The 13000-nt window shown below is 40.8% G+C and overlaps 1 protein-coding gene across 2 annotated transcripts in view; it reads right to left on the minus strand.

The window, feature by feature from the left end:
- Positions 1-13000, minus strand: part of NCKAP1L (NCK associated protein 1 like) — a 49059-nt gene that overhangs the window by 23107 nt on the left and 12952 nt on the right. For both annotated transcript variants that reach the window (XM_023557163.2, XM_003405482.4), the window contains exons 6-18: positions 12903-12993; positions 12675-12812; positions 11592-11640; positions 11339-11495; positions 7075-7131; positions 6343-6439; positions 5508-5617; positions 5203-5335; positions 4258-4339; positions 4010-4068; positions 3646-3791; positions 2230-2362; positions 1809-1928 (exon numbers count right to left, since the gene is read on the minus strand). In XM_023557163.2, the coding sequence (XP_023412931.2) occupies positions 1809-1928; positions 2230-2362; positions 3646-3791; positions 4010-4068; positions 4258-4339; positions 5203-5335; positions 5508-5617; positions 6343-6439; positions 7075-7131; positions 11339-11495; positions 11592-11640; positions 12675-12812; positions 12903-12993 (1372 nt within the window). The remainder of the gene's footprint in view (positions 1-1808; positions 1929-2229; positions 2363-3645; positions 3792-4009; positions 4069-4257; positions 4340-5202; positions 5336-5507; positions 5618-6342; positions 6440-7074; positions 7132-11338; positions 11496-11591; positions 11641-12674; positions 12813-12902; positions 12994-13000) is intronic.

The raw sequence follows: 13000 nt of genomic DNA on the forward strand, positions 1-13000 counted from the left end.
GAGGAAGGAATGGGGAGTTATTATGTTTCTACTTGGGGTGATGAAAAACTTCTGGAAATAGATAATGGTGGTGGTTATACAAAGTGAAGGTAATTAATGGCACTGAATTATACACTTAAAATGGCAAAATTTTGTTTTTTATATATATATCTCCATTATCATTGAGTTGATTCCAACTCATAGTCACCATGTAGGACAAAGTAGAACTGCCGCATAGGGTTTCCAAGGCTGTAAATCTTTATAGAAGCAGACTGCCACATCTTTCTACCAAAGAGTGGCTGGTGGGTTTGAACAGCCAGCCTTCCGGTACCAGTGAAGCACTTAACCACTGGGCCACCAAGGCTCCTATATATATATAAATAAAGTGTCTACGGTGGATTCTGAGAGCCGTTCCAAAAAATTATAACTCCAGTAGTATCGGCAACATAACTAACACAATTATTTACTCAAAACGGTAACTTTGGATGGGCTAATACTCACTGGGTTGCAAAGATTCTGGTGTGTGTGAAAACAATTGCTCACATCATGTTTTAGTCATCCCTGACAAAGCACTGAGCAAATCTCCTTAACTATGCCCCTTGCACGTAGTAGCTATTCAAACCGAGTGATGAATACACCCATTATACTTGTTTGCATATCTTCCTTGCATTAATTATTTAAATTTCTTTGAAACATGTTTTGTACTCTCTTCCTCAATCAGATTGAAACATTCCCCAAGGGCAGGGGTTGTGTTCCCTCCTTTAGAGACCTGACCCCAAAAATCGAGCACAGGGCTTAGTGCCCAGTAAATCCAAGTAATGTTAACAGCTGACATTTATTGATTGTTGTATACCAAAAATTTTATGTGCTCTATTCCATTTAATCCTTATGCACCTCTATGAAGAAAATATTTTTGTCCCATTTTACATACGAGAAAACAGAAAGTTAAGTTATAATGTAGCTATGCCTATGTACCCTCCCCCTCCCCCCGCCACATACACATGCACACACCTGGTTTTCTTTTCACCAAAGTTGTTACTAAGCGTGACTCAAATCCAGGAAGGGTAGGTAGTCTTGGCAACCTAAAAGACTCCAGGGCAACAGCAAAACAAGTTCCTCATTTTAGAATTTCCTGAAATTTAGGTTGAACTAATCATGACCAGGTGCTGTGAGTCAGTCAAGGAAGGGAGGAGGGGAAAAACGAGAATAAAAGGACAAGAAAGCAGCCCTGAGGATAAACACAGACAAGGTGACTGAAAATGTTCAGATGGCCACAGATCAGGATACAGATGGGTAGAAGAGAAGAGACAGATAAAATGTCCTACGATTGATCTGTGGGCCACTGTCCCAAGCCTGTGTACACAGAGGCAAGAGAGAAGGGGAAGAAAATTAGAAAGTTAACTCATCTCTTGGAACTCTTCACATGAGAGCACAGATTTTGTTGGAGTCCAGCTGTTCAAATAAGAGTATTTTTAGAAACTTCAACATAGTCCTAAGGAGCCCTGGTGGCACAACCCTTGGTTAAAGTACTCAGCTGCTAACCAAAAGGTCGGCAGTTCGAACACACCAGTCACTCCACAAGAGAAAATGTGGCAGTCTGCTTTTGTAAAGATTACAGCCTTGGGAGCCCTATGGGGCAGTTCTACTCCATCCTATCCTATTAGGTTGCTGTAAGTTGGAATTGGCTTGAAAGCAATGGGTTTGGTTTGGTTTGATCTAGACCTAAGATAGTAAAGACTGAAGGGACTGTGCTAAGAAAAGAATCATGCCATAAACTCAAGAACACAATGGCAGAGGGGAAGCAGAAACAATGGAATAACCAGGCCTACCTGCTCGCTCAGGTTTCGCTGTTCAGCGCAGATCTCCAGGACACAGTTGCTGGTCTGCTTGGCCAAGTCTTCCAGGAAAGAGTTGCAGTGGTGAAGGCCATGGTTCTTCAGATGAGGGTACTGTGGGAAAAGGGACAAAGGAAGAAATTGTCATCACCAGGGTAGCTGCTTCTTAACTCATAATACTGCTCTGATCCTCTTGCCTGAGCTACCCAGTTTCTTCTACAAAAGAAACTGAGACCCAGAGGGAGAGGACACATTCCACATCAAGCTGAGATATATTTAGGGACTCGTTTCACATCCCTATGTTTGTACCCTTCTTGGGATCAAAATCAACCCTTGAGGATATGTTTTCTATTTGGGGGAATAAGGATGAAACGTGATTAGAGAGATGACAAGGTTTGGAGTTCCAAACACCAACCTCTTCTGGGCACATCTCGTGAGTGCAGTGAACAAAATGAGCACAAATCAGGGGGAAGGCAATGGCATAACGCAACATAGCAGGTTCCTCCAGAGTCATAGCAAACATCTTCTCAAAAACACGGAGGTGAAAGCTGCAGAGAAAGAGGAAGAAGATTTAGAGCCATGGCACAGGAGCTGGTCCCCCTGAGACGGAGAGAATAGTCATTCTTTCAATAAATATTTATTGATACCCACTATTACCTCCTTGATTTACCTTACCCTGACGGAGAAGGGAAACCTAACTCTTGCAGACATTTTTATAACGGACCCCAGGGTGGTTTAATGACAATCTTCTTCCCTTTTCTTGTACAAAACTTGTCATTCCTCCCTCAGAACCTCTGCATGATTTGGGCCATTCCCCCTAATTTAGAACCCCTTGAATACTGCTAATTCACATCCCTCCCAAAATTCAACATTCCAACTCCAGAAATCCTCCTCAGGTTAATTTCATGAGACTCATCTTTCCTCAACCCTATATCCTCTCAACATTGTGCACTCATTTTACATTTTTTTATATTTACAATTATTATGTTGATGTCCTTTTCACATGCGGTTGTTATATCTATGCTCGCCTATATTGCATACGAAATCCTGGGTGGTACAAATGGTTAATGGGGTAGACTGCTAATCAAAAGTTTAGAGGTTTAGTCTACCCAGAGGTACCCCAGAAGAAAGGCTTAATGATCTATGTCCAAAATTTCAGCTGTTGAAAACCCTGTAAAGGAAAAGTTCTACTCTGACACACATACCGTCACCATGAGTTGGGGTTGACTCGACAGCAACTTTTTTTTTTTTTTTACACTGAATACAGACAGCAGAAACAACATATTAGGTTTTTTCAATATCCTAAAGGGTAGAGTTATATACAACAGTGGTCATCCAATAAACATTGAATGCTACCTAAGGAAGACAAATTAATTTTCATTCTCCAAAGACCTATGCTCCAGCTTTCTCAATTATTTTTAGTTCTGTCCACTAAACCTCTTAAGTTTTCCATGTCTCTTTTAAATTACAATGTCCCAAAAGCAAAAAAAAAAAAAAAAGCTGAAGAAGTTTTCAAAGATAACAGGGAAGATAATAAAAGACTGGAAAAAGACATGTGGCTGAATTATCTCGGAGAAGGGAAGGCTGTGTAAAGTCTAAATGACTTTCCTAAAGAGGGTGGCTACAGAACAAAAGCGAATCAACTTCAAATTCCTGTTGCTTAGGATTACTGGTAGAAACTGAATGAGTACGCTGTGCAGTTTGAGCATCTGCCTTTAAGGAGATCTCAAAGGAAAAAATACTTTCCTATCTGTCTAGGGGAATTACAATCCTTCACAGACACTGGCAGGAGATCAAGCGAATTGATAAAGAGCTCTGAATCAGGACATACCAGAAGATAGACAGGTCAGAAGTTTCCACCAGCATTTTCTCTACTGAATCCAGCATTTGGGAGTGAAACACAATGAGGTTCATCACCTTGGCTAAGTCAGGGTTCTCATGCAGGTGCAGGGGGGCCTTAGTCACACTGGTATATACCTGTGGTTGGAGATGGGAAAAGGGTGGAGAAAAACAAGAGAGATGAAAAGGGCTCCCAGCCTTGGGACTACAGTTTGGCCTCGGTATGTCCTGTTCAATTAGCAGTTTCCCAAGATTGAGTTACCCCCTATAGCAGAGCTTAGGAAATAAAATTAGAAGAGATTGTGAGGGAACGAAAATCTGAGGATGGGGGACGATTAACACCAATAGACTGTTACCTGTAGGCGGAACCAGTCCAGCCTCAAACCAGAGAATTCAAATTTCTCTCCATTATCAACTACAAAAAAAAAAACAGGCAAATTTTAAAAACAAACAACAAAACAGCACCCTAATATCCAGATTGCACAGCATGGCCGATCCTCTCCCAAGTCATCTTTTCTTTTATCCTAGATCAAGAGACTGATATTTCTAGAGAAAAGATGTTCTCCCTCATAAATGCTCTACTCCCTCACCTCCCTCCAGTTACCTTGTTTGAGATTCAGGGAAGAGAGAGTACTGACGAATGAGGACATGATGATGGACTCCTCCTCAGGACACACTGACAGGTTCTGAAAGTGAAGGTGAGTAATGTCAAGTGGGCATAGGTCCCACTAGGATAGAAAATAAGACCAAAATGCTTGGTCAGTGTATGAAGGTAGAAGGAATTGGTAAGTGCCACAAACAAAGAAAAAATGCGAAGCAAGAGATGGAGAGGAACGTTCCTGATTTCCTCCCACACTAACACTCAGTTTCTTTTTAATTTTCTCTCCTGGAGCCATCGTGGCGCAGTGGTAAGAGCTCAGCTGCTAAACAAAAGGTCAGCAGTTCAAATTCACCAGCTGCTCCTTGGGAACCCTATGGGGCAGTTCTACGTTGTCCTAAAGGGTCACTAGGAGTCAGAATCAACTTGATGGCAAAGGGTTTGGTTTTTCAGTTTTCTCCTATTTCTGTGTAGCTTCACCCAGGAAAAAAATGCTATTGAGATTATTAAAAAAAAAAAAAAAAAAAAAAACCTCAATGCCATGGAGTTGATTCTGACTCCTAGTGACCCTGTAGGACAGAGTAGAACTGCCCGACAGGGTTTCCGGCTGTAAATCTTTATGGAAGCAGACTACCACATCTTTCTCCCATGGAATGGCTGGTGGGTTCACACTGCTGACCTTTTGGTTAGCAGGGGAGGGCTTTAACACTGCACCACCAGGGCTCCTTATTGAGATTATCAGTTCTTTTAAATATATGTATGTATGCATATATACATATATGCATATATATATATACACACACACACACATACATATATATACACATAGAGTGGGAAATTAAGCTTTCTGATATCCAGTCTACAGAACATGAGATTCAACCAGGGTGGCTCTAAGAGGAAAATGACCAGGGACCACCCTGAAATTTCCAAACTATAATCAATTAAACATACCTGAATGATGTCACTGAGCACAAGTGCATCAAATCTGGCCAAGTACTGAAGGTGGTATTGCTGTATCACTTTGATGTGTCTTCGGACAAGAGCTCTAATCTCCTCCAACAAGAAAAGCAGTTCTGCAATGTTTCTACAAAGGAGTGGGTGAGAACAGGGAGATGTATAAGACCAGTAATATAAATTGAGACAAAGACGGTAATAACAAGGCAGAAATTTAGACTTCCTAAAATTATTTGATCCCTTCCTGTACCCTTTTCCCAGTCCATCTAAGGTCAAGGTTCTTAACCATATCAAATACTAACATGTCAGCATAATCCTCAGGCGTTTTTGTCTTGGTGACATTTTCTATGTGGCGAACCAGCCAGGTAACCTCATCACGAATGAAGGATAGGGCCATGAAAGCCAAAAGTGCCTAAGAAGAGTACAGGGACTATTAAGCATTTTCAACTTAAAGAATGGATCGCAAAGCATAGAGAAAACCACCATGATAATATGAATATGGACACAATTCTATAGCCACAACAACAGTGTCCAATAATAAACACACCAAACCCAAAACCAAACCCATGGCCATGGAGTCAACTCTGACTCATAGCAACGCTATAGGACAGAGTAGAACTGCCCCACAGAATTTCCAAGGAGCACCTGGTGGATTCGAACTGCCAGCCCTTTGGTTAGCAGCTGTAGCACTTAACCACTACACCACCAGGGCTTCCAATAAACACACAGACACACAAAAAAACCTCAGCACGTGCCCAGAATCAGACACGTACATGTTAATATTAGCTCATAGCCAGTATTCCCTCCCCATCAAACTAATTTTAGAAATAATTTGGCATTTATGTGGTTCTACAAGATTTAAAAAAAGCTCTGTCTTCGATTAGTTCACACTCAAACAGAGGATAAGAGAAGTATACAAATAGCTGTAATATATACTATGATTAGCGCCAAAAAAAGACTTATAAAAAGCTTTGTGGTCCTCCAAGGAGCTTCAGTGGAAATCAAATATCTATGTACAAATAGATCACAAAAGACTCAGAAATACAAAAACTCATGAATGCAAAAACACCTCCTCCCCAAAGAGTCTCTTATCCTTGGTCATCACATCCCCCTTCCCCCAACATTTCTTTCTCTTGCCTTGGGACCCAGTAGTCCTGGTTCATCAGTTAACACACTCCCCAACTCCTTCACTGCCATCCGCAGAAACTGTCGCCGTTGACAATGTAACTGGCCACTGAGGAAGGAAGGCAGAAACCAGAAAATATTGCCTCCCCCACCCTTAAAAACCCTCCACAGCACTCTGCTAACTCAGAACTGAAGCCACTCCCGAAGTCCATCTTTCAGCTAAAGATTAGACAGGCCTATAAAATAAACAAGAACACAGGTGAAGGAAGGTGCTTCTTAGTTCAATTAAGTATATGACATCAAATGGACAACACCTGCCCAAAAGTAAAGATGGAAGGGACAGGAAAACTGGATGAATGGACACTGGAACCTGGGGTAGAAAGGGAAAGAGTGCTGACACATTGTGGGGTTTGCGACCAACGTCACAAAACAATTTGCATATAAATTTTTGAATGAGAAACTAACTTCAGCTGTAAACTCTCACCTAAAACACAATAAAATTTCTAAAAACCCTCCACAGGCAGCGCAGAGGAAAGCTGCAGTTAAAAAGGAGCGTCAAGCGGGAGAAAGGTTCAATGCAAAAGTTAGACTTGGTAAGAAAACGCAAGACTCTATAGGGGCAGGAGAAGTTCCTGGGTTGAGGCAGAAAGGCTGTACAGAAAGTGGGGGTGGCTTAGGTGAGAACAAAGGTCAGGAGAGATTCCTATTCCATCTCCTCTCAGGGAACCCGTTCCCCAACTTTACCTGTTTGCAATTGCATGTTCCTTGCTTTCCTTTATGTCCGCCACTCGCTTGCCATACCTGAGGGTTGACACAAGCACAGAAGGGTTGGCCATACCACCAGTTAGGGGCCTTGCCCACCTCCCCAGTTCCCAGAGATTCCAAACTAAAGTCTGGGGGAGCACAAGCAGTCCTCACTAGCTGGATCTTTCCAAACCCTATTTTCTAACATGGCCTATTCCTAAAAGACTCAACAAGCTTAGAGATCAATCAATTCTACCTTATTATTTTGCAGATAAAGAAAATAATACGTAGTGAAGGAAAATAATACCTAGTGAAGGAAAATTACTTGTCCAAGGTTACATAAGGCTTTAATGGTACAGCTGGGGCTAGACCCCTTGACTTCTCATCCTATGCTTCAAGAGTACCTTCAAGTCAAGATTTAATCTTAGATTTACACTTCCAGGTTTGAGGGGGATAAAAGAAGTGTATGAATATGATATAGGCCCTGCTCTCAACTAAAAGCAGTTACTCCAGCTCTACCTTGGCTCACATTCCCCATCCACCTCCTCTTAGAATATAACTGTCAGTTACCTCTTTGTAGTTTCTTTAATCTCTCCCTCTTCACTGGCTCTTTCTTTTCTCCCAAAAAGTTCAAAGCCTCTTCCATTCTAAGAAGACCCTGGCTTGACCCTGACAATCTATCGAACTTTGCCCATTCTCCCGCATCACTAAACTCCTCAAGGGATATACTTTCAGTTTTTTACTTCTTCAACTCTCATTGACCGTTGAGACCCACAAGGCCTTTGACATTAGACAAACTGCTTTCTCTAAGATCAATGTGAACTTTTGAATCACCAAATTAATTGGCCTTTTCATTGTTCTTGGTTTGCTTACAATATTTGATTCTGGTAACCAAATGTTTCTCCTAGTCACTCATGTTCAAAATTCCAGCATTACCTTAAACTGGTCGCTTTCTACTTTACTCACATGTGTCTTCTCTTGTCTACCATTGCCACTGCATTAGTGGAGCAACATAACCTCTTATTTTGCCTTCTCCAAACCACTCCCTTATTGAACTTAGCATAGAATCAAAGAAACTTAGAGTTGGAAATTATCTTAATTAAATCAGGATTCAACTCCACAGCATTCCCGATGGATAGTTATTTCAACCTCTACATGATATGATGGAAAAAGAACAGGAATAAGAGTCAAAATCTCTGGAATTTACTTTCTAGCTCCACTGCTTATTAGCTGAGTCACACCAAGACTGAGTCTCCGTTCTCCCATTTATAAAAAATGATATTCACATTTACATCTGACTTATCATGAAGATCAACTTTGATTATTTATATCAAAAACAACAACCAACCCCATTGTTGTCAAGTCAATTACTACTCTTAGCGACCCTACAGAACAGAGTAGAACTGCCCCATAAGGTTTCCAAGGAGTGGCTGGTGGATTTGAACTGCTGACTTTTGGTTAGAAGCCCAAGCTTTTAACCACTGCACCACCAAGGATCCATTTATGTCAAAGAACTCCCTGAATTATAAATCATACATGTTAGTTGTTTCTCTTAGTGATGTGGAATGAACACCCTTCAAACATTCCTTCCACTCTCTGGAGGAAGTAATCATTAGGAAGTTTTTCCTCATACATATCCAAATCTACAAATCTATCTCCCGTAACTTCCAATTATTAATCTTAGATTTACTCTCTTTAAACTCTGGCAATGATTTTTTTTAAGATAATACCTAGTTGATGAGGGTATGAGGAATCAATATTCTCATAGACTGTAGATAGTGGCATAAACAGTATAATCTGCTTGGAGGATAATTTGATGAGTCATTAAAGCTTAAAATATCCATATCCTTTACCCCAGCATTCCACTTCTGAGAATTTACCCTATAGAAATATTCAAATAGGTTCACAAAGATATATATCTAAGGATGTTAACTGCAGCATTGTTGATAATAATAAAAAAGTGGAAACAATTCAAATACCCCTCAATAGGAGATTGGTAAATAAATTATGTTACACTTATATAATAGAATATTATGCAACCTTTAAAAAGAATGAGATAAAGTCACTATAGACTGATATGGGAAGATATTCAAAATACAAAAACCAAACCCATTGCCATCGAGTTGATTCCGACTCATAGCAACTCAAAATATAGGAAAAAAAAAAAAAAAAGACTATAGAACGTAATGTTTAATGTCCACCCATTGCTTTTCAAAGATTATTTATATAAGGTTGAAATCACATGCACGCCTTGATATACACACACAGACATCTGGAGGAAACACACCAAACTATTCCAGGTGTTTTGATTATAGTCAGCTTCCACTTTATATTTTTTACATTTCTGGGTGTTACTTTTGCAACCAGAAAAAATAAAGGTATTTTGGCCTTTTCCTTAATCCCTTAAATCCTTCTTGTTATAGCCTTTTCTCTATTCTTCCCTTCACAAGAAGAACTTTCTGAAAGAGCTGTTTATTAAATTCCTTGTCTCCCATTTGCTCCTAAACCCCTGCTACCCAGCTTTCAACTCACCACATGACTGAAATTGTTCACAAGAAGAGCATTAAGACACTCTGTAGCCAGATCCAATGAACCCTTTTCAATCTTTAATTTATTTGACCTCTCAGTATCCTCTAACATAGACAACTAGTTCTTCCTTCTAGAAATGTTTTTTTCCTTCGATTTCTACTTTCCCTGTTCTTCCCAATATCCCTCACTGACTTCTCTGCCTCTGTCTTATCCCAGAGGTTCTGTCTTCTCTTCTCACTTGACACGTTTTCTTTAAGTTATCTCAAAGATTACTTGGATTACCATTTCACCAATCTTTATCTGAAACCAGACCTTGCTCCTAAGTTCTAAAATCACATAGTCAGAGGCCTAATACACATCAAACTTCAATGTCCACTTTAAATTCAACTAGTTCAAAACTAAATTCAAAATCTTTCCCCTACAAACTTACTTTTCGTCACATGTTCTCTATCTTAATGCATGCCAGGTATACATGCTAGAAACCCTGACATTATCCTCAATTTCTCCTAACTTACTTAATTAATCTCTGCCTCTAGTTTTACCCATCTAATCTCTTATCTCCTCTGCAGCAGAATGATTTTTTCCAAAATGCAAATATCATTATGTCATTCCCCTTTTTAAAAGCATTCAGTGGCTCCCTATCATCCTTAGAGCAGGTTCAAACTTACTGCAGGGCATATAAGGCCCCAATTTACCTCTTCTAGCCTTCTCTTGACATCCCCATTGTCTATGCGCTGAAATACATGAATGTGTTAGAATTTGCCGTACTCTCTCTTGCCTAGAAAACTTGATAGTTTCTCTGCCTGGAATCTTTCTCTTCTTTAATCTCCTTCCCTGCCTTTCTGTCCTAAACACACACCCACGCACGTGCGTACACACACACACACACACACACACACACACACACACGCACCCCTTATTTGTTTAACTCTTCAGGTCTACCTGTTCCCAGGAAACCTTTCTGTATTCTCCAAGGCCAGTTTAAGGGGCCTTCTAAATGCTTCCATGCCACTTGGGGTTTACGCATCATAATACCCTCACTGTAGCACAACTGCCTGTCTATTTTCTACCAATTTGTAAGCTCCTTAACAGCAAGGAGTCTGTTGTTTTTTTTTTTTTTTTTTGAAACAATCATATGTACAGCACTTAGAATGTTCTAGGAACTTTTCCATATGCTTTATAATTTTTTTTATTCCTCATAACAACCCTATGAGATAGGGACTATTATCTCCATTTTATAGCATAGAAGATTGAGGCATGGCATGAAAAAATTAAGTAACTTGCCCAAGGTCACACAATTAATAAGTGGTAGAGCTGGAATTAAAACCCAGGCAGTCTGGCTTCAGGGTTCATGCTCTTAATCTCTATGCTATCTTATTGCCTACGTAATACCTGAAACCCAGTGACCAAAAAAACCCGTTGCCATCGAGTCAATTCCAACTCATGGTGACTCCATAGGACAGAGCAAAACTGCCCCATAGGGTTTCCAAGAGCTACTGGTAGATTCAAACTGCCAACCTTTTGGTTAGCAGCCCTAGCTCTTAACCAATGCGCCACCAGCGCTCCGAAACCCAGTGAAGTACCTAGTAAATAGCAAGTATTTGATAAATATTTCTTCAATCATTAGAATTAACCCTTATCACCTGTACTCCAGGGGCACTTGGAGACTGACAAAGGCTGTAACAAGGGACTAAAAATCCCCAAATAAGATCGGTTCGGCGTTAAGGTCTCTCACCCTTTCAAACCACTGAACAGGTCCTCGGTGACCTTGTGCACTTGCAGCACATCCTCCCGGATGAGGGTGATGTACAGGGAGCCCTGCAGACACAGTTTCCACAGCTTCTGACACTGGCTGTTAGAGTTGAGGCAACCATGGCAAAGAAGAAACCCAACTGTAGGTGGGGAAAACAGTGCAGAGAAAGACTTTTAGAACGTGTTCTCCATGCAGTGCTGCTACAGCCATTCCCATTTAATTCCACAAAGCTTACTGATAATCCAGCGCTCCATCACTTCCATGGACAGGTACTCACAGGCCATCTGTGAGAAGAGAAGAAGAGACGGTCAAGCAGTCATTTAACTTAGTCCTCCCCTAAAGGAGAAAAATAACAAGGGCAGTCAAACTAGAATCTGAGTACCAAAACCAACTGTTATTTTACCAGGCTGAGCTATTTTACCAATAGCTGGAAAATCTGCTGATAACGGAGGTGAGGCACTCGGAGTAGAATGAGGAAAAAGAAATATGATTGAGGAAATAAAAAGGAGCTTGGACTGGAAGTCAGGACAAACAAAAGGTTCAATATAACATCTCTTTAACAGTTGTTACTTTTAATAATAAGAGAGCTAGACTTGATGAAACCATCTCATGATTTCACCCTTTTTGGGGTTATTTTAGGAGCCCTGGTGGTGCAGTGGTTAAAGCACTTGTCTGCTAACAGAAAGGTTGACAGTTCAAACTCACCAGTCACACTGGGGGAGAAAGACATGGCAGTTTGCTTCCCTAAAGATTACAGCCTTGAAAGTCCTTTGGGACAGTTCTACTGTGTCTCATAGATAGGGTCACTATCAGTCAGAATTAACCTCATGGCAATGGGTTTGGTCTCAGGTTTTGGTTGAACTATTTCACCACTTAAAGTGCAAATCACTCATTTGGCACTTACAGTTCATCCTGCAGCATCAGCTGTATTTTTACGACTACATGGCCTAGTTTCCCCAGACTATGGGCCATGGTAGTTGAACAAAAAATATTTAATTGATTGACTACTAAATTCAAGTTTCTGCTGGGCAAATAGGTACCTAATGACACAGTTTCTCCACCATTCATTCATCTATTCATTCATTCTATGAATATTTACTAAATCCCTTCTATGAGCAAGCACACACTAATCCTGGTCCCAATAAAAGCTCTAACTTAACTACAACTTTTTAGCTGCAAGAGGTAATCAACTTAGAGGCATATTCTAGAAGAGGGCTAAAACATTTTTAGGGCTGGTATTTCCTGAAAGAAGCACTCACTCCAGAGGAGGCCTTGGGAAAGGGAACGCCTCTACTAACAAAAGGAAAGGGGAACTCACTGTGTCTGAATTGGCAGGGTTAATCATGGCTGGGGGAGTGCTGATGACACTCAGAAGCTGAGCACTACGCCACTGCTCCGCCCCCTGGTTCCTTCGGACAAAGAGGAAGTGCAAAGAGAGGAGAGCCCCACTCACAGCCTGTGAGGAAAAACAAATGAATCCTTAATGACAATGACAGGGACAATATGCTTCTCACTAAGGAATTCTCTACTCTCTCAGGAAACTTGCCTTTGTGTGAGGTGTAAACTCCTCTGTCAGCTTTTTCAGAGGGTGGTCATACTCCAAGACCATCTGACCCAGACGAGCAAAACTGGCGTCACTGAAAG

Source organism: Loxodonta africana, chromosome 4 (assembly GCF_030014295.1).
Source record: "Loxodonta africana isolate mLoxAfr1 chromosome 4, mLoxAfr1.hap2, whole genome shotgun sequence".
NCBI lineage: Eukaryota > Metazoa > Chordata > Mammalia > Proboscidea > Elephantidae > Loxodonta > Loxodonta africana.